The 22,996-nt window shown below is 42.5% G+C and overlaps 1 protein-coding gene across 1 annotated transcript in view; it reads left to right on the forward strand.

Moving 5' to 3' along the window:
- The window catches only part of SH3D21 (SH3 domain containing 21), a 141,412-nt gene that overhangs the window by 96,405 nt on the left and 22,011 nt on the right, over nucleotides 1-22,996 (forward strand). The window contains exons 14-17 of the mRNA XM_069756876.1: nucleotides 2,145-2,262; nucleotides 5,997-6,058; nucleotides 7,104-7,219; nucleotides 21,013-21,078. Coding sequence (XP_069612977.1) covers nucleotides 2,145-2,262; nucleotides 5,997-6,058; nucleotides 7,104-7,219; nucleotides 21,013-21,078 — 362 coding nt within the window. The remainder of the gene's footprint in view (nucleotides 1-2,144; nucleotides 2,263-5,996; nucleotides 6,059-7,103; nucleotides 7,220-21,012; nucleotides 21,079-22,996) is intronic.

A 22,996-nucleotide genomic window follows, 5' to 3' on the forward strand; every position in this document is an offset into this window, starting at 1 on the left:
ATATTGGGATTTAAACACCGCTTCACTTTTTACTATTGATGTTGATGCTGCCTATGCAGCATCAATAGTAAAAAAAATATAATGCTAAAAATAATAATTAAAAAAATCGTGATATTCTCACCTTCCGGCGTCCCCGGCAGCTTTTCCTGCTCCTCGCGATGCTCTGGTCCCAGTAATGCTTTGCGGTAATGACCCCAGATGACGTAGTGGTCTCGCGAGTATATAACTATTTTTTATTTTAAGTTTTTTTAACAGGGATATGGTGCCCACAGTGCTATATACTACGTGGCTGTGTTGTTTACGACGTGAGCTGTGCTATATACTACGTGGGCTGTGTTATATACTACATGGGCTGTGTTAAATACTACGTGGGCTGTGCTATATACAATGTGGCTGTGCTATATACTACGTGGGCTGTGTTATATGCTACGTGGGCTATTATATACTATGTGGCTGTGCTATATTCTACGTGGCTGTGCTATATACTACGTGGGTTGTGTTATATGCTATGTGTGCTGTGCAATAAGCTATGTGGGCTCTGTTATATGCTACGTGGCTGTGCTATATACTACGTGGCTGTGCTATATACTATGTGGGCTGTGTTATATGCTATGTGGGCTGTGCAATATACTACATGGCTGTGTTATATACTACGTGGCTGTGTTATATACTACGTGGCTGTGTTATATGCTATGTGGCTGTGCTATATGCTACGTGGGCTGTGTATTATTTACTATGTGGGCTGTGTTATATGCTACTTGGCTGTGCTATATGCTACGTGGGCTGTGTTATATACTACATGGGCTGTGTTATATGCTACGTGGCTGTGCTATATTTGTCTGCTGTATTTGTTGGGGTTTGTTGAGAACAGGTAAAAAAAAGGGGAAGATCCAGCAATGGGTGGAGGTGTCTAAAAAATAACTTTTATTGGAAAGTTATAAAAATAAATGACAGACACATATTGTCAGGCACTGGCACACAATTAGAAAAAGTCGATGCGATTCGACCTAAGTCTTAGTCGTGATCTGACCCAATTTAGTATTCTACAATATACAATTATATAGTTTGTTCGGGAAAAATGATTGATTAAGCAATGAAAATAATTAGCATATGCTAATAACATACAACAACAATCGATGTAAAAATAAATACAGAGTACAAAAAACGGTTATGACAGAATAAAATTAACACATATACTGTATATAATGTAGTGTAATCCAGAAAATAGACTAGGACAAAATAGAAAATAGATTCTTCAATATTTTTTGATTAAGTCTTGTCTAGCATTGAGGCCATGCGGAATATGGGTACCTAGCATAGAAATCCAATAGGACTCATGGTTTAATAATTTCCGCTGGTGGTCCCCTCCCCTGTGGTTTATACAATTTCGTAATCCCACTAAATTTAAAATGGGTTAAATTGCCCTTATGTGTATTCGCAAAGTGTTTGGAAACTGCAGATGTTGATAAGGCTGTAGGATTGACCGCATCAGGTATCGCCCCACATTTATAAAAGCCTGTGGCATTAAGACATGTACCACAATTGCACAATTTTTGCAGATTACTATCAAATAAACTGCGAGATAGAATTGAGCCAAGAGTGGGGGCTTTCTTTGCTGCAAATCTTATACTGTTTTTTGATAGTATCTCCTTTAATTTGGGTATATACGGTACTTTTTAACAATATTCACTATGTCATAATATCGTGGACTATAGTGTGTAGTGAATGTAACACCCAATTTGTTTTGGTTAGTCCTAGCATCTGATATGGTTTTATTCGTCAAAAATTTTTTTACGGTCCATTCTGGACACCTTTTCTTGTGCGGTTTTAAGATTCTATTTGGGATAACCCCCTTTGTAGTAGTCTCTCACAAACTTTATCAGATTCAACCAAAAAAGCGCTATTGTTCGTGCAGTTCCGTTTAATTCTCATGAATTCCTTGTAAGGGAATATTTTTAATTATGTGGGATGGATGACATGATTTTTCTTTGTTTTGTTAAGAACAGATCCGATATGTAACACCACCGTATAAGACACTTATGTTATTGTGGATGGAAAAATGTACTTTCACCCCGAGAATGATTTTGTCAACTAATAATAAGTGATATTTTAACACCTAAATATTATTGCACTACTTGTTTCAGAGCCAAAAGAAAATAAAGCAGACATTTCTCCAAAGGCAGCACATCAGCCAGGGAAGAAAGCAGCCCCACCTCCGCCGATACCAGCCAAGACAAAGCCCAGCGCCAGCCAAGCCAACAAGTGAGATTTTAAATCATAAAACACTTTGGTAGCAAAAAAAGGAATAGATGGGTCCTTATTTATTGACACATGTAAGGATTGTCAATCTAGTTTGATCACTATGGTAGAAAATCATTTGATCATTTACCTCCTATGAGAAGGTTCATTATTAAGATATTATAACTTTATTCTACATTGCATGCAACATTCTTTAGGTGCCAACATATAATTCTTAAAAGGTAATCATCCGTCACAAGGTTTTTGCTATGTCATCTGAGAGCAGCATGATGTAGGGGCAGAGACTTTGACTTCTTCAATTTGTCACTAGGCTGTGTGTTTTTGCTTTAATGAAATCAGTGTTTTATCAACACAAAATTATCACTTGAGGTCTAGGTGCCTTGCACCTCCTAGTCCAACCCTCCCCCAGCACTGAGTAGCAGTTTTCTGTTAATATAAAAATGTACACAGAAAAGTACTAATCAGTGGTGTGGTCAGGGTTATATAGAGATCAACATTCTGAGCACTGCTAGAACTGGAGTAGAGAAAACACTGATTAGATTACAACATTTGTAGCTAGTTAACTATGTAACATGTCACTGGAATCAGGGTCTCTTCCCTACATCATACTTCTCTCAGATTGCATAGCAACAACCTGCTGTTTGATTCCCTTTAAAGTCAGTAAAATCCTTATTCAATGGGCTTCTCTTAATGGTAATTGCAGGAGGCACTTAAGAAAAGTTTAAATGTATAGCTATAGGGCAAAGAAATTAGTTTTGACCACTAAACTGAATTTGAATTGAATTGAATTGGATATTGAAAAATTGATTGAAGGAGAATATTGACTTCAAAGTTTCAGACATTTAAGAAACACCATTTAACTCAGAGGTGAGGAGTAGAGATGGGCGAACTCGAACAGTAAAGTTCAGTGTTCGTATTGAACACCTAGTGTTCGTGCATGGACCTCGACCATGAACTTCTGAAGGAAGTCCATGATACTGTTTAGGTACGGCATCCCGAACATTGGCTGTTTCCCACGCTGTCACCTGGGTGACAGCGCAAGAAACACCAGTGGTAAGATCATTACCGCTGATCAGAGAGCTGCAGTTCCCACACTGTCAGATGACAGCGTGAGCCAGGAGCTGTGACCAGCAGTAAAAAGGTTACCGCTGGTAATAGGCATTGGCTGATGAGAGAGTAGTACTCTCATCAGCCAATGCCTGCTGTCGCTGATAACAGAGAGAGCAGGCACCGCTGTTGGGAGTATTCACCAGCCGATGCCTGTGCAATAACTAAATAAATGATGTGGGATCTATTATCTTTTTTATAACCAGCGTGCTGCAACCCTCAGCTGTCAGCTTTATCACGGCTGGTTGTCAAGAATGGAGGGATCCCATGCCGTTTATTTAAATTATTTAAAAAAATTAATTAAAAAAACAGTGTGGGGTGCCCCCATTTTTGATAGCCAGCCAAACTAAAGCAAATAGTTGGGGGCTGGTATTCTCAGGCTGCAATTAGCAGCCCACAACTACCCCAGAAAAGGTGCATCTATTAGATGGGCCAATTCTGGAGTTTTGCCCAGGTCTTCCCACTTGTCCTGGTGAGGTGGCAGGTGGGGTAATAGTTGTGAGGATGATGTCAGCTGTTTTGTGGTCACTGACATGAAGCCCACATATAGTAATGGAGAGTCATCTATAAGACACCTCCATTACTAACCCCATAGTTAGATTGTAAAAAAAAAACACAGCCAGAATAAATAATATGCACGCAGCTGTCTACATAGCTTTTGCTGGTAAGGCTACGTTCACATTAGCGTTGTGCGCCGCTGCGTCGGCGACGCAACGCACAACGCACGCAAAAACGCACCAAAACGCATGCAAAAACACTGCGTTTTGCGACGCATGCGTCGTTTTTTGCCGAAATTTGGACGCAGAAAAATGCAACTTGTTGCGTTTTCTTGGTCCGACGCTTGCGGCAAAAAAGACGCATGCATCGCACAACGCAACAAACAAAAATGCATGCGTCCCCCATGTTAAATATAGGGGCGCATGACGCATGCGTCGCCGCTGCGACGCCCGACGCAAACCCGACGCAAACTAGCATAACGCTAGTGTGAACGTAGCCTTATTGAGCATAGGGGGACCCCACATCATTTTTTGGGGGTAGTCTCACCTATATGTACCAATTAAAGATAAGCAAACAGCTGTGAGACGATATTAATAGCCTGGGAATCTTTATGGCTATTGGCTCCTTCTCAGAATATTAACATCAGCCCTCAGCCTTCAGCTTTCCCTCTGCTGCTTATGAAAATTACAAAGGAACCCCACTCGTTTTTTTTTTTTTTAAACACCAACCGTTATGTAAAACTAAACATAGCAAGAGCCAAGTAGTGGATAATAAGGTCAACTATGTCCTTCAAAACAAGAATTGTGGTGCCAGATAAAGATGCAAAGAACTTAATGTTATTTTACAAGGAGTGAACAATTCACATCCTGTGTGAGATTTCAGTGTAGACCAGGAAGGAACAATATTTAGAATTGTGGGTCCTCAGTGGTTGATACCTTTTAATGGCTAACTGAAAAGATGGTAACAAATTGCAAGTCTATGCCTGATGAAGAGACCAGAGTAGTCTCGAAAGCTTGCAATTAGTTACCATCTTTTCAGTTAGCCATTAAAAGGTATCAACCACTGAGGACTCTCAGTTCTAAATATTTTTCTATCCACTCGCTAACATGGTACCAAGATATATATCTTTCCTGGACCAGGAAGAAGTGAGTCATTCCACAAAAATAGCAGAAACAAGATGATAAAAAAAATAACTAAACAGGTGTGATATCAGCCTCAATGCATGATCAACAAGTTAACAGAGCATAAAGGAACCAACCATATCCAGAAAAGAGGACATGGGAACGCAGTCCAATGTGTATCGCTGCTTACAGTGTCTTCATCGGGAGTACCTAGAGTTTTTACATAGACTGAATGGAGGGAAAGGACTTATTGGCCCCTGCCCCACCATTATATTCAGCAGCATCTGTGTTCTTAAAACACACATGCAGCTGAATTCAGGATAATACTCCAATATGGGACAGCGGGACAGCTCACCAAATTCAAGACAACCCCACTTTATCTGAGACAGTTGGCAGATATGAATTACATCAGATATGTTAACTTGTGCATTAGCCTACTGCCATAAACTGCACTAATGTTTACACCAGGGGTGTCAAACTGCATTCCTCAAGGGCCGCAAACAGGTCATGTTTTCAGGATTTCCTTAGCATTGCACAAGGTGCTGGAATCATTCTGTGCAGGTGATTAAATTATCACCTGTGCTGTACAAGGAAATCCTGAAAACATGACCTGTTTGCGGCCCTTGAGGAATGCAGTTTGACACCCCTGGTTTACACTGGCTTATGAGTACCTTGTTGTATTAGCCTACTGCCATAGACTGCACTAATGATTACACTGGCTTATGAGTACTGTTGGACTGGCACACCAGTGTTTTAAGACAGCCATGAATAATGCGTGCTATTACAAGCATCTCAAGCACCCTAAGTAGTTGGAGAGTACATGGCCCTCATCTATGCCTCTCTGTTGGTACAAAGCACGAACAAGAGAAAATGCTCTGGCAAAGGTTTACCTGCTTTGGGGTTGTGAATTACATCTGTCTGAATGTCTCTTAATTAGGATTTTTACAAAATATATAATGGACATACTCACAAATAGCATCATCTGTTAATAGAACCTTTATGTTTTCCTAGACCCACACCTGAAACACAGACAAAACCAGTAGAAGAGAAGAGGGAGAGGCAAAAGGAAACAAGTAAGTTTGTCCTAGGGCATTTACTACAGGAGAAATATAAAGATCTTAAAATTATACAAGTACAGGAGATGGGGAATGGTGGTAAAGCAGATATGTTAACAGTTTTCAAAACTCAAATTGCATACAATAGTAAGTAAATATCTTAAAGTGCATGAGACTGGTGTATTACTGCACTTTGAAGATTCATGTTAGAATAGTTATATAATATTTTAGAAAATTGTAACTCAATCTCTGCCCATCTAATTTTATTGATAGCTCCTCAGTGTCCCCTCCTGCTGCTGAGATCTCACACTGATCACTACAAGCTGAGGCTGTAAGTTAGTCTGAATGGGTGGAGACTGAATACACTTATACTTATGAGCTCTGTTACGCTGTAGTTGCACTAAAAAGAGAGCTATTTACCATTGAATGCAGTTTGTATTGTGAAATCTGGTGACAGATTAGTTTTAAAGTCTACCACCACTGAATATCTAAAAGTTAAAGAATGGATGCAGTTAACCATAATATCACTCTTTCCCTTTTTACTATATCAGGAGTCTAAGAAGGTGGGTTATTAAAAACTGATTATTTTAGTCCTCAATCTGTAAAGCATGCTTTAGGTTTTCCTGTACCTACCAGTAAAAAATAAGGAAATACTGCGGTCACCAATAGATTTCTTACCTCAACAGTGAAATTAGCGTTCCCCTCTAAGAGTACGAGTTATTATCACCTATCCACACGATAAGTAATGAATGTTAAATTGATGAAGTTCACTTGTGGGTAGATGGGCTAGACTGGTTCCAGATACCAGAAGATGACAGTTGTTTCTCTTCTGAAGATCAATGAGATTTGCAGCAATCACACCCCCAACAATCAAAACTGTATCGCCTAACCGCTTAATTTTTTTTTTGTTATTTCTGGGAAAACACTTTTGTTCTAACAACCATTTTATCTACTGAAAGTACGTGAAGGAACATTTATGAAATGGCCATACTCATTATTTCTCTTTTACAATCTCTCTAAAGATTTGTTTGAGATTATATCATTTTTTTCTTATATGCTGCAGATAGTTCAACTCTGGATGGAATGAAAATTTCGTCAGTGAAGTTGGCACATCCCACAGCAGATAGACCAAAGATGCAGGGAAAACGTCTACCAAAGACTAAGTTTGCCTCCTCAGGGGTAAGAATGTTTGCTTACTGTTCTACTTGCCTGTTATTATTTATTTTGTGATTCCTTGTGACAGCTTGCATTATATTCCAGTGCTGCATTCACAATTCTGCCTTTTGCTTATAGAAAAGTTCAGTTAAATCATTAGATTGATTAGATCAGAATACCAAGCAGTGCTTGTTGTAAAGGCTACCCGCCAAAGGTTCCCAGTTTCAGGCTTACTGCAGACGTTAGACCAACATTAAATGTTTTTAGACAGAGGAGTAACTAGAATCTGATGGGCCCCAATGCAAAATTTGGATCTGGGTGCCCCTTCATGTTGGTCAGATGTATGGGCCCTTGTAGCATTTTAAATTATACAAGGATATTGGTGTTGCTACCCCCCACATTATGTAGCAATGTCCCCTTGTACTGTGCTAATATCCACCATCCTGTGCCTCTTCCAAGTATACAGTGCAGACCAAAAGTTTGGACACACCTTCTAATTTCAAGATTTTTCTGTATATTCATGACTATGAAAATTGTAAATTCACACTGAAGGCATCAAAACTATGAATTAACACATGTGGAATTATATACTTAACAAAAAAGTGTGAAACAACTGAAAATATGTCTTATATTCTAGGTTCTTCAAACTAGCCACCTTTTGCTTTGATGACTACTTTGCACACCCTTGGCATTCTCTTGATGAGCTTCAAGAGGTAGTCACCGGGAATGGTCTTCCAACAATCTTGAAGGAGTTCCCAGAGATGCTTAGCACTTGTTGGCCCTTTTGCCTTCACTCTGCGGTCCAGCTCACCCCAACCATCTCGATTGGGTTCAGGTCTGGTGACTCTGGAGGCCAGGTCATCTGGCGTAGCACCCCATCACTCTCCTAACCCCCCTGGGTTCCCTCTGGTATATATGTCCTTCATCCTGGGCCCCTTACTAGTATATATACAGTTAGGTCCATATATATTTGGACAGAGACAACATTTTTCTAATTTTGGTTATAGACATTACCACAATGAGTTTTAAACAAAACAATTCAGATGCAGTTGAAGTTCAGACTTTCAGCTTTCATTTGAGGGTATCCATATTAAAATTGGATGAAGGGTTTAGGAGTTTCAGCTCCTTAACATGTGCCACCCTGTTTTTAAAGGGACCAAAAGTTATTGGACAGATTCAATAATTTTAAATAAAATGTTCATTTTTAGTACTTGGGTTGAAAACCCTTTGTTGGCAATGACTGCCTGAAGTGTTAAACTCATGGACATCACCAGATGCTGTGTTTCATCCTATTTGAAGCTCTGCCAGGCCTTCACTGCGGTGGTTTTCAGTTGCTGTTTGTTCGTGGGCCTTTCTGTCTGAAGTTTAGTCTTTAACAAGTGAAATGCATGCTCAATGGGGTTGAGATCAGGTGACTGACTTGGCCATTCAAGAATATTCCACTTCTTTGCTTTAATAAACTCCTGGGTTGCTTTGGCTTTATGTTTTGGGTCATTGTCCATCTGTAGTATGAAATGATGACCAATCAGTTTGGCTGCATTTGGCTGGATCTGAGCACACAGTATGTCTCTGAATACCTCAGAATTCATTTGGCTGCTTCTGTCCTGTGTCACATCATCAATAAACACTAGTGACCCAGTGCCACTGGCAGCCATGCATGCCCACGCCATCACACTGCCTCCGCCGTGTTTTACAGATGATGTGGTATGCTTTGGATCATGAGCTGTACCACGCCTTCGCCATACTTTTCTCTTTCCATCATTCTAGTAGAGGTTGATGTTGGTTTCATCTGTCCAAAGAATGTTCTTCCAGAACTGTGCTGGCTTTTTTAGATTTTTTTTAGCAAAGTCCAGTCTAGCCTTTTTATTCTTGATGCTTATGAGTGGCTTGCACCGTGCAGTGAACCCTCTGTATTTACTTTCATGCAGTCTTCTCTTTATGGTAGATATGGATATTGATACGCCTACCTCCTGGAGAGTGTTGTTCACTTGGTTGGCTGTTGTGAAGGGGTTTCTCTTCACCATGGAGATTATTCTGCGATCATCCACCACTGTTGTCTTCTGTGGGCGCCCAGGTCTTTTTGCATTGATGAGTTCACCAGAGCTTTCTTTCTTTCTCAGGATGTACCAAACTGTAGATTTTGCCATTCCTAATATTGCAGGAATTTCTCGGTTGGGTTTTTTCTGTTTTCGCAGCTTTAGGATGGTTTGTTTCACCTGCATGGAGAGCTCCTTTGACCACATGTTTACTTCACAGCAAAACCTTCCAAATGCAAGCACCACACCTGAAATCAACTCCAGGCCTTTTATCTGTTTAATTGAGAATGACATAACGAAGGGATTGCCCACACCTGTCCATGAAATAGCCTTAGAGTCAATTGTCCAATTACTTTTGGTCCCTTTAAAAACAGGGTGGCATATGTTAAGGAGCTGAAACTCCTAAACCCTTCTTCCAATTTTAACCCCTTCCCGACCCATGACGCCACGTAGGCGTCATGAAAGCCGGTGCCATTCCGACCCATGACGCCTATGTGGCGTCATGGAAAGATCGCGTCCCTGCAGATCGGGTGAAAGGGTTAACTCCCATTTCACCCGATCTGCAGGGACAGGGGGAGTGGTAGTTTAGCCCAGGGGGGGTGGCTTCACCCCCTCGTGACTACGATCGCTCTGATTGGCTGTTGAAAGTGAAACTGCCAATCAGAGCGATTTGTAATATTTCACCTATTATAACGGGTGAAATATTACAATCCAGCCATGGCCGATGCTGAAATATCATCGGCCATGGCTGGAAATACTAGTGTGCCCCCACCCCACCCCACCGATCGCCCCCCCAGCCCTCCGATCTGGCCGGTACACTGCTCCGGCTCCCCTCCGTCCAGTGCTCCGCTCCCCCCCGTGCTCTTGTCCGCTCCCCCCGTGCTCCAATCACCCCCCCGTGCTCCAATCACCCCCCCTGCACTCCGATCCACCCCCCCCGGTGCTCCGTTCCACCCCCCCGTGCTCCGTTCCAGCCCCCCCGTGCTCCGTTCCATGCCCCCCCGTGCTCCGTTCCACCCCTCCCGCACTCCGATTCCCCCCCCCGTGCTCCGATCCCCCCCCGTGGTCCCCCCCCACCCCATCATACTTACCGATCCAGCCGGGGTCCCGTCCGTCTTCTCCCTGGGCGCCGCCATCTTCCAAAATGGCGGGCGCATGCGCAGTGCGCCCGCCGAATCTGCCGGCCGGCAGATTCGTTCCAAAATGCATTTTGATCACTGAGATATAATCTATCTCAGTGATCAAAATAAAAAAAATAATAAATGACCCCCCCCTTTGTCACCCCCATAGGTAGGGACAATAAAAAAATAAAGAAATTTTTTTTTTCCACTAATGTTAGAATAGGGTTAGGGTTAGGGGTAGGGGTAGGGTTAGGGCTAGGGTTAGGGTTAGGGCTAGGGGTAGGGTTAGGGTTAGGGCTAGGGTTAGGGCTAGGGGTAGGGTTAGGGGTAGGGTTAGGGGTAGGGTTAGGGTTAGGGCTAGGGTTAGGGCTAGGGGTAGGGTTAGGGTTAGGGGTAGGGTTAGGGGTAGGGGTAGGGTTAGGGCTAGGGTTAGGGTTTCGGTATGTGCACACGTATTCTGGTCCTCTGCGGATTTTTCCGCTGCGGATTTGATAAATCCGCAGTGCTAAACCGCTGCGGATTTATGGCGGATTTACCGCGGTTTTTCTGCGCATTTCACTGCGGTTTTACAACTGCGATTTTCTATTTGAGCAGTTGTAAAACCGCTGCGGAATCCGCACAAAGAAGTGACATGCTGCGGAATGTAAACCGCTGCGTTTCCGTGCAGTTTTTCCGCAGCATGGGCACAGCGATTTTTGTTTCCCGTAGGTTTACATTGAACTGTAAACTCATGGGAAACTGCTGCGGATCCGCAGCGTTTTCCGCAGCGTGTGCACATACCTTTAGAATTAGGCTATGTGCACACGGTGCGGATTTGGCTGCGGATCCGCAGCAGTGTTCAATCAGGTTTACAGTACCATGTAAACATATGAAAAACCAAATCCGCTGTGCCCATGGTGCGGAAAATACAGAGCGGAAACGCTGCGTTGTATTTTCCGCAGCATGTCAATTCTTTGTGCGGATTCCGCAGCGTTTTACACCTGTTCCTCAATAGGAATCCGCAGGTGAAATCCGCACAAAAAACACTGGAAATCCGCGGAAAATCCGCAGGTAAAACGCCGTGCCTTTTACCCGCGGATTTTTCAAAAATGGTGCGGAAATATCTCACACGAATCCGCAACGTGGGCACATATCCTTAGGGTTAGGGTTGGAATTAGGGTTGTGGTTATGGTTAGGGGTGTGTTGGGGTTAGGGTTGTGGTTAGGGGTGTGTTGCGGTTAGGGTTGTGTTTAGGGTTATGGCTACAGTTGGGATTAGGGTTAGGGGTGTGTTGGGGTTAGTGTTGGAGGTAGAATTGAGGGGTTACCACTGTTTAGGCACATCAGGGGTCTCCAAACGCAACATGGCGCCACCATTGAATCCAGCCAATCTCGTATTCAAAAAGTCAAATGGTGCTCCCTCACTTCCGAGCCCTGACGTGTGCCCAAACAGTGGTTTACCCCCACATATGGAGTACCAGCATACTCAGGACAAACTGCGCAACAATTACTGGGGTCCAATTTCTCCTGTTACCCTTGTGAATCAAAAAAAATGCTTGCTAAAACATAATTTTTGAGGAAAGAAAAATGATTTTTTATTTTCACGGCTCTGCGTTGTAAACGTCTGTGAAGCACTTGGGGGTTCAAAGTGCTCACCACATATCTAGATAAGTTCCTTGGGGGGTCTAATTTCTAAAATGGGGTCACTTGTGGGGGTTTCTACTGTTTAGGCACACCAGGGGCTCTGCAAACGCAACGTGACACCCGCAGACCATTCCATCAAAGTCTGCATTTCAAAAGTCACTACTTCCCTTCTGAGCCCCGACGTGTGCCCAAACAGTGGTTTACCCCCACTCATGGGGTATCAGCGTACTCAGGAGAAACTGGACAACAACTTTTGGGGTCCAATTTCTCCTGTAACCCTTGGGAAAATAAAAAATTCTGGGCTAAATAATTATTTTTGAGGAAAGAAAACGTATTTATTATTTTCACGGCTCTGCATTATAAACTTCTATGAAGCACTTGGGGGTTCAAAGTGCTCACCACACATCTAGATAAGTTCCTTTCGGGGTCTAGTTTCCAAAATGGGGTCACTTGTGGGGGGTTTCTACTGTATAGGCACATCAGGGGCTCTGCAAACGCAACGTGACGCCCGCAGAGCATTCCATCAAAGTCTGCATTTCAAAACGTCACTACTTCAATTCCAAGCCCCGGCATGTGCCCAAACAGTAGTTTACCCCCACATATGGGGTATCACCGTACTCAGGAGAAACTGGACAACAAATATTGGGGTCAAATTTCTCCTGTTACCCTTGGGAAAATTAAAAAATTCTGGGCTAAATAATTATTTTTGAGGAAAGAAAACGTATTTATTATTTTCACGGCTCTGCATTATAAACTTCTATGAAGCACTTGGGGGTTCAAAGTGCTCACCACACATCTAGATAAGTTCCTTTCGGGGTCTAGTTTCCAAAATGGGGTCACTTGTGGGGGGTTTCTACTGTTTAGGCACATCAGGGGCTCTGCAAACGCAACGTGACGCCCGCAGAGCATTCCATCAAAGTCTGCATTTCAAAACGTCACTACTTCAATTCCAAGCCCCGGCATGTGCCCAAACAGTAGTTTACCCCCACATATGGGGTATCACCGTACTCAGGAGAAACTGGACAACAACTTTTGGGGTCAAATTTCTCCTGTTACCCTTGGGAAAAATTGCAGGCTAAAATATCATTTTTGAGAAAATAATTTTCTGCGTTATAAACTTCTGTGAAGCACTTGGGGGTTCAAAGTCCTCACCACACATCTAGATTAGTTCCTTTGGGGGTCTAGTTTCCAAAATGGTGTCATTTCTGGGGGATCTCCAATGTTTAGGCACACAGGGGCTCTCCAAACGTGACATGGTGTCCGCTAATGATTGGAGCTAATTTTCCATTTAAAAAGCCAAATGGCGTGCCATCCCTTCCGAGCCCTGCCGTGCGCCCAAACAGTGGTGTACCCCCACATATGGGGTATCTGCGTACTCAGGACAAACTGGACAACAATATTTGGGGTCCAATTTCTCCTATTATCCTTGGCAAAATAGGAAATTCCAGGCTAAAAAATCATTTTTGAGGAAAGAAAAATTATTTTTTATTTTCATGGCTCTGCGTTATAAACTTCTGTGAAGCACCTGGGGGTTTAAAGTGCTCAATATGCATCTAGATAAGTTCCTTGGGGGGTCTAGTTTCCAAAATGGGGTCACTTGTGGGGGAGCTCCAATGTTTAGGCACACAGGGGCTCTCCAAACGCGACATGGTGTCCGCTAACAATTGGAGCTAATTTTCCATTCAAAAAGTCAAATGGCGCGCCTTCCCTTCCGAGCCCTGCCGAGTGCCCAAACAGTGGTTTACCCCCACATATGAGGTATCGACGTACTCGGGAGAAATTGCCCAACAAATTTTATGATCCATTTTACCCTACTGCCCATGTGAAAATGAAAAAATTGAGGCGAAAAGAATTTTTTTGTGAAAAAAAAGTACTTTTTCATTTTTACAGATCAATTTGTGAAGCACCTGAGGGTTGAAAGTGCTCCCTATGCATCTAGATAAGTTCCTTGGGGCGTCTAGTTTCCAAAATGGGGTCACTTGTGGGGGAGCTCCAATTTTTAGGCACACGGGGGCTCTCCAAACGTGACATGGTGTCCGCTAAAGAGTGGAGCCAATTTTTGATTCAAAAAGTCAAATGGCGCTCCTTCCCTTCCAAGCCCTGCCGTGCGCCCAAACAGTGGTTTACCCCCACATATGAGGTATCAGCGTACTCAGGACAAATTGGACAACAACTTTCGTGGTTCAGTTTCTCCTTTTACCATTGGGAAAATAAAAAAATTGTTGCTAAAAGATAATTTTTGTGACTAAAAAGTTAAATGTTCATTTTTTCCTTCCATGTTGCTTCTGCTGCTGTGAAGCACCTGAAGGGTTAATAAACTTCTTGAATGTGGTTTTGAGTACCTTGAGGGGTGCATTTTTTAGAATGGTGTCACTTTTGGGTATTTTCAGCCATATAGACCCCTCAAACTGACTTCAAATGTGAGGTGGTCCCTAAAACAAAATGGTTTTGTAAATTTCGTTGTAAAAATGACAAATCGCTGGTCAAATTTTAACCCTTATAACTTCCTAACAAAAAAAAATTTTGTTTCCAAAATTGTGCTGATATAAAGTAAACATGTGGGAAATGTTATTTATTAACTATTTTGTGTCACATATCTCTCTGGATTAACAGAATAAAAATTCAAAATGTGAAAATTGCGAAATTTTCAAAATTTTCGCCAAATTTCCGTTTTTATCACAAATAAACACAGAATTTATTGGCCTAAATTTACCACTAACATGAAGCCCAATATGTCACGAAAAAACAATCTCAGAACCGCTAGGATCCGTTGAAGCGTTCCTGAGTTATTACCTCATAAAGGGACACTGGTCAGAATTGCAAAAAACGGCAAGGTCTTTAACCCCTTCCCGACCCATGACGCCACGTAGGCGTCATGAAAGTCGGTGCCAATCCGACCTGTGACGCCTATGTGGCGTCATGGAAAGATCGCGTCCCTGCAGGCCGGGTGAAAGGGTTAACTCCCATTTCACCCGATCTGCAGGGACAGGGGGAGTGGTAGTTTAGCCCAGGGGGGGTGGCTTCACCCCCTCGTGGCTACGATCGCTCTGATTGGCTGTTGAAAGTGAAACTGCCAATCAGAGCGATTTGTAATATTTCACCTATTATAACGGGTGAAATATTACAATCCAGCCATGGCCGATGCTGAAATATCATCGGCCATGGCTGGAAATACTAATGTGCCCCCACCCCACCCCACCGATCGCCCCCCCAGCCCCCCGATCTGGCCGGTACACTGCTCCGGCTCCCCTCCGTCCAGTGCTCCGCTCCCCCCCGTGCTCTTGTCCGCTCCCCCCGTGCTCCAATCACCCCCCCGTGCTCCGATCACCCCCCCTGCACTCCGATCCACCCCCCCCGGTGCTCCGTTCCACCCCCCCGTGACATGCTGCGGAATGTAAACCGCTGCGTTTCCGTGCAGTTTTTCCGCAGCATGTGTACAGCGATTTTTGTTTCCCATAGGTTTACATTGAACTGTAAACTCATGGGAAACTGCTGCGGATCCGCAGCGTTTTCCGCAGCGTGTGCACATACCTTTAGAATTAGGCTATGTGCACACTGTGCGGATTTGGCTGCGGATTGGCCGCTGCGGATTCGCAGCAGTGTTCCATCAGGTTTACAGTACCATGTAAACATATGAAAAACCAAATCCGCTGTGCCCATGGTGCGGAAAATACCGCGCGGAAACGCTGCGTTGTATTTTCCGCAGCATGTCAATTCTTTGTGCGGATTCCGCAGCGTTTTACACCTGTTCCTCAATAGGAATCCGCAGGTGAAATCCGCACAAAAAACACTGGAAATCCGCGGAAAATCCGCAGGTAAAACGCAGTGCCTTTTACCCGTGGATTTTTCAAAAATGGTGCGGAAATATCTCACACGAATCCGCAACGTGGGCACATAGCCTTAGGGTTAGGTTTGGAATTAGGGTTGTGGTTAGTGGTGTGTTGTGGTTAGGGTTGTGGTTAGGGGTGTGTTGCGGTTAGGGTTGTGATTAGGGTTATGGCTACAGTTGGGATTAGAGTTAGGGGTGTGTTGGGGTTAGTGTTGGAGGTAGAATTGAGGGGTTACCACTGTTTAGGCACATCAGGGGTCTCCAAACGCAACATGGCGCCACCATTGATTCCAGCCAATCTCGTATTCAAAAAGTCAAATGGTGCTCCCTCACTTCCGAGCCCTGACGTGTGCCCAAACAGTGGTTTACCCCCACATATGGGGTACCAGCATACTCAGGACAAACTGCGCAACAATTACTGGGGTCCAATTTCTCCTGTTACCCTTGTGAATCTAAAAAAATGCTTGCTAAAACATAATTTTTGAGGAAAGAAAAATGATTTTTTATTTTCACGGCTCTGCGTTGTAAACGTCTGTGAAGCACTTGGGGGTTCAAAGTGCTCACCACATATCTAGATAAGTTCCTTGGGGGGTCTAGTTTCTAAAATGGGGTCACTTGTGGGGGTTTCTACTGTTCAGGCACACCAGGGGCTCTGCAAACGCAACGTGATACCCGCAGACCATTCCATCAAAGTCTGCATTTCAAAAGTCACTACTTCCCTTCTGAGCCCCGACGTGTGACCAAACAGTGGTTTACCCCCACTCATGGGGTATCAGCGTACTCAGGAGAAAGTGGACAACAACTTTTGGGGTCCAATTTCTCCTGTAACCCTTAGGAAAATAAAAAATTCTGGGCTAAATAATTATTTTTGAGGAAAGAAAACGTATTTATTATTTGCACGGCTCTGCATTATAAACTTCTATGAAGCACTTGGGGGTTCAAAGTGCTCACCACACATCTAGATAAGTTCCTTTCGGGGTCTAGTTTCCAAAATGGGGTCACTTGTGGGGGGTTTCTACTGTTTAGGCACATCAGGGGCTCTGCAAACGCAACGTGACGCCCACAGAGCATTCCATCAAAGTCTGCATTTCAAAACGTCACTACTTCAATTCCAAGCCCCGGCATGTGCCCAAACAGTAGTTTACCCCCACATATGGGGTATCACCGTACTCAGGAGAAACTGGACAACAAATATTGGGGTCAAATTTCTCCTGTTACCCTTGGGAAAATAAAAAATTCTGGGCTAAATAATTATTTTTGAGGAAAGAAAACGTATTTATTATTTTCACGGCTCTGCATTATAAACTTCTATGAAGCGCTTGGGGGTTCAAAGTGCTCACCACACATCTAGATAAGTTCCTTTCGGGGTCTAGTTTCCAAAATGGGGTCACTTGTGGGGGGTTTCTACTGTTAAGCCACATCAGGGGCTCTGCAAACGCAACGTGACGCCCACAGAGCATTCCATCAAAGTCTGCATTTCAAAACGTCACTACTTCACTTCCGAGCCTTGGCATGTGCCCAAACAGTGGTTTACCCCCACATATGGGGTATCAGCGTACTCAGGAGAAACTGGACAACAACTTTTGGGGTCCAATTTCTTCTGTAACCCTTGGGAAAATAAAAAATTCTGGGCTAAAAGATCATTTTTGAGAAAATATATATATTTTTTTTTCATGGCTCTGCGTTATAAACTTCTGTGAAGCACTTGGGGGTTCAAAGTCCTCACCACACATCTAGATTAGTTCCTTTGGGGGTCTAGTTTCCAAAATGGTGTCATTTCTGGGGGATCTCCAATGTTTAAGCACACAGGGGCTCTCCAAACGTGACATGGTGTCCGCTAATGATTGGAGCTAATTTTCCATTTAAAAAGCCAAATGGCGTGCCATCCCTTCCGAGCCCTGTCGTGCGCCTAAACAGTGGTTTACCCCCACATATGGGGTATCAGCGTACTCAGGACAAACTGGACAACAATATTTGGGGTCCAATTTCTCCCATTATCCTTGGTAAAATAGGAAATTCCAGGCTAAAAAAATCATTTTTGAGGAAAGAAAAATTATTTTTTATTTTCATGGCTCTGCGTTATAAACTTCTGTGAAGCACCTGGGGGTTTAAAGTGCTCAATATGCATCTAGATAAGTTCCTTGGGGGGTCTAGTTTCCAAAATGGGGTCACTTGTGGGGGAGCTCCAATGTTTAGGCACACAGGGGCTCTCCAAACACGACATGGTGTCCGCTAACAATTGGAGCTAATTTTCCATTCAAAAAGTCAAATGGCGCGCCTTCCCTTCCGAGCCCTGCCGAGTGCCCAAACAGTGGTTTACCCCCACATATGAGGTATCGACGTACTCGGGAGAAATTGCCCAACAAATTTTATGATCCATTTTATCCTACTGCCCATGTGAAAATGAAAAAATTGAGGCGAAAAGAATTTTTTTGTGAAAAAAAAGTACTTTTTCATTTTTACAGATCAATTTGTGAAGCACCTGAGGGTTGAAAGTGCTCACTAGGCATCTAAATAAGTTCCTTGGGGGGTCTAGTTTCCAAAATGGGGTCACTTGTGGGGGAGCACCAATGTTTAGGCACACAGGAGCTATCCAAACGCGACATGGTGTCCGCTAACGATGGAAATAATTTTTCATTCAAAAAGTCAAATGGCGCTCCTTCCCTTCCGAGCCTTACCATGTGCCCAAACAGTGGTTTACCCCCACATGTGAGGTATTGGTGTACTCAGGAGAAATTGCCCAACACATTTTAGGATCCATTTTATCCTGTTGCCCATGTGAAAATGAAAAAATTGAGGCTAAAAGAATTTTTTTGTGAAAAAAAAGTACTTTTTCATCTTTACGGATCAATTTGTGAAGCACCTGGGGGTTCAAAGTGCTCACTATGCATCTAGATAAGTTCCTTGGGGCGTCTAGTTTCCAAAATGGGGTCACTTGTGGGGGAGCTCCAATTTTTAGGCACACGGGGGCTCTCCAAACGTGACATGGTGTCCGCTAAAGAGTGGAGCCAATTTTTGATTCAAAAAGTCAAATGGCGCTCCTTCCCTTCCAAGCCCTGCCGTGCGCCCAAACAGTGGTTTACCCCCACATATGAGGTATCAGCGTACTCAGGACAAATTGGACAACAACTTTCGTGGTTCAGTTTCTCCTTTTACCATTGGGAAAATAAAAAAATTGTTGCTAAAAGATAATTTTTGTGACTAAAAAGTTAAATGTTCATTTTTTCCTTCCATGTTGCTTCTGCTGCTGTGAAGCACCTGAAGGGTTAATAAACTTCTTGAATGTGGTTTTGAGTACCTTGAGGGGTGCAGTTTTTAGAATGGTGTCACTTTTGGGTATTTTCAGCCATATAGACCCCTCAAACTGACTTCAAATGTGTGGTGGTCCCTAAAAAAAATGGTTTTGTAAATTTCGTTGTAAAAATGACAAATCGCTGGTCAAATTTTAACCCTTATAACTTCCTAACAAAAAAAAATTTTGTTTCCAAAATTGTGCTGATGTAAAGTAAACATGTGGGAAATGTTATTTATTAACTATTTTGTGTCACATATCTCTCTGGTTTAACAGAATAAAAATTCAAAATGTGAAAATTGCGAAATTTTCAAAATTTTCGCCAAATTTCCGTTTTTATCACAAATAAACGCAGAATTTATTGACCTAAATTTACCGCTAACATGAAGCCCAATATGTCACGAAAAAACAGTCTCAGAACCGCTAGGATCCGTTGAAGCGTTCCTGAGTTATTACCTCATAAAGGGACACTGGTCAGAATTGCAAAATACGGCAAGGTCTTTAAGGTCAAAATAGGCTGGGTCATGAAGGGGTTAAGGTCAAAATAGGCTGGGTCATGAAGGGGTTAATGTGGATACCCTCAAATGAAAGCTGAAAGTCTGAACTTCAACTGCATCTGAATTGTTTTGTTTAAAATTCATTGTAGTAATGTCTATAACCCAAATTAGAAAAATGTTGTCTCTGTCCAAATACATATGGACCTAACTGTATCCCCCATCTTGGGCCCCTTGCTGGTATATATGTCCTGGGTTCTTTCATGATATTATGTCCCCTTTTCTGCCTTTTTTTTCTCTAATGCATAGCTCCGGCAGCTGATACTAGCATGCCTGCAGTGGGTGACATATGATGTCACTGTCATGCACGGCATGCCGACGTTAGCAGCCAGACTCTGATTGGCTAGAAACGCATATTGCAGTGCATGGACTTGGCGGGTCTCTGTGGCACAATACATTTCAGCTGAATCGGCATCCTCAAATGCACATGCAGCTGAAATAGTTCTGGCGTCAGCGGGTCCCCCTCCAGCACGGGCCTGGTCACGGTCACACCCTCTGTGACTGCTATCGTTACGCCCTTGTTTTTTTATCTCAGCATTGGAGCTTGTAGAATTGCAAATGCAATTTTAAAAATTGTAAGTAAGGGCTTGTTCAGATGAGTGTATAATTGGTTCGTGTGCTGTCTGTATGTTCCACAGACCACACATGGACCCATTTTTGCCAGTGTGCCAGTGCTCATCATGGCCGACTTTTAATGCAGACAGAAGGTTTGCTTGAAAAAGAAAAAAAAAACTCACAACATGCACAACTTGGATTCGTTTTATGGATTAAAATAATGCATCCAATGTAAAGTGAGCTCCTGCACTTGTTTAAAAAGTGGATGAGTACATGAAGGTGCACATAGAGCCAGTCATGTACCAATTTGTGGCCATATTATGCCCATCTGAACTTGGCCTTCGAGTCAGTAAACATTTTCTAAATGACTAAATAATTATATTGATTGAAGGGAAGCATTCATCAGCTTTGGATAGTGAGAAATCCACTTGCATGTGTGGAGAGAGGCAGAGGGGACCTGCCCACATAGTCTTCTCCCTGTGTTTGACTTTTTTTTTAATTATTAGGCTATTTATTCTCGGAAAAAAGACAGCATTTCAGAATGAAACATCGCTTTCTGTAATGAAGCCTAGCTTGATTTCATGCTGCACGCATATGGGCAAGGATTGCTGATAATTTCCCTTAAGTTATATATGTAAACTCTAAAACAATGTTAAAAGGTGCACATCTGCTTGGTGTTGGGTGTGTGTCTAAACAAGTTCATTTCGGGTTCACAATTTAAGAATAATTCCTATGCATCCGTCACCTGTCATTGCGTATGACTCAGCACACTTTACTTAGCTTGTTGCTTCTCTTATTCTAATCGTAGAACGAGTCTGTTAACAATAAAGATGAAGATCAAGTGAATTCCCACGTAAGAAGTCCGACAACTAAGGTATGCATCCTTATCTTCTCCCACCTGCATCTCACCTGTATAAAGCACATACACATGTGATACAACCCTAAGATTATACCTGTCCTGTTCACATGCTGCAGGGAGAGTTTCATCTTTTTCCCACCATAATAGCAAACATGTTTCCTTCACCTTAGAGGGGTTTTCCGACAGTTTGTCTTATGACATGTCATCTAGAGTCAACTGCTGATCCAAAAAATGAGGTTGGCACTGGAAAAGTCAGCCCACATGCCTGCTTTGAAAATGAATATAAGATACAGTGAAAACTGAATGCTCCCACATCCTCGACCACCTCAGAAAACACCTGGATTATAAATGACACATGTAAGGCAGAGGGACTTGTTAACGATTCTGCATTAGTGCCCATTAACCAAATATAGCAAGTTGCCCCTTGTATTCTGGTTACTAATTCTCCTGATCATGTGAGCATTTGATGATTTTTTTTACTTGTGTTTTTACCGCGTTATGTGTTTTTTGTCTCTTTTTGGTTTGTCATGTTTTAAATACAGTTTTTTTTATATATATATATCATGGTATTTTGCTTTGATAAAACTTTATTGATAAAGTTATGTGTGGATTACGTGTGTTTTTAGTGTAAATGGACTAATAACACATATATGTTTTTTGGCTGGGGATTTTCTTCATCTAATGGAAGTCTATGGTGAAAATATGCACATAAAACAGCATACCTTCAAGAGAAATGGCGCCTGAGGTCAGATTGCGCTGAGTAAAAACTAAAGCACAATTGGAATGAGACTTTTATAAATCCCATCCATTTTGATGGAACTGTAAGATGCTACCATTTTTGCGCAGCGAAAATATGCAGCATCAAAAACTCACTATGGGAACTTCAAAGTATGTACACTGAGGAATCGGAACAGAAAAAGGTTTGCTCAGGGCGTAGTTCATATGATGGAAGCATCACTAATGATATCTCAATATCACATGACTCATTAGCACTCAAACAATGTTTTAATGTATATTTTTCCATATCTATGCTTTGTCTGGCCCAATTTTTTGCTGTAGTATAATAGTTTTTTGGGGGATAAAAGTTTAAAGAAACCATGCCATACAATAATATTATGACCACTCAATTATACTTGATATGAGATTGATGTAATGGGATGTTATCCTTAAATGAAGCTTTGATTTCTACATCCAACAGAGACAGAACAGGGCAGAAAATGTAGGGTGAGATTTATCAAATTCTGTTACGGGCCATACGGTGTCCATAGTTTCTCCATCTGCCTCATTATAGGAAATCTTCCTCCACAGGTTAAGTCTAAATCACATACCGTACAGACCAAAAGTTTGGACACACCTTCTCATTTAAAGATTTATCTGTATTTTCATGACTATGAAAATTGTACATTCACACTGAAGGCATCAAAACTATGAATTAACACATGTGGAATTATATACGTAACCAAAAAGTGTGAAACAACTGAAAATATGTCTTATATTCTAGGTTCTTCAAAGTAGCCACCTTTTGCATTGATGACAGCTTTGCACACTCTTGGCACTCTCTTGATGAGCTTTAAGAGGTAGTCACCGGGAATTGTCTTCTAACAATCTTGAAGGAGTTCCCAGAGATGCTTAGCACTTGTTGGCCCTTTTGCCTTTCACTCTGCAGTCCAGCTCACCCCAAACCATCTCGATTGGGTTCATGTCTGGTGACTGTGGAGACAAGGTCATCTGGCGTAGCACCCCATCACTCTCCTTCTGGGTCAAATAGTCCTTACACAGCCTGGAGGTGTGTTTGGGGTCATTGTCCTGTTGAAAAATAAATGATGGTCCAACTAAATACAAACCAGATGGAATAGCATGCCGCTGCAAGATGCTGTGGTAGCCATGCTGGTTCAGTATGCCTTCAATTTTGAATAAATCCCCAACAGTGTCA

This window comes from Ranitomeya imitator, chromosome 3, assembly GCF_032444005.1.
Source record: "Ranitomeya imitator isolate aRanImi1 chromosome 3, aRanImi1.pri, whole genome shotgun sequence".
NCBI classification, from domain to species: Eukaryota; Metazoa; Chordata; class Amphibia; order Anura; family Dendrobatidae; genus Ranitomeya; species Ranitomeya imitator.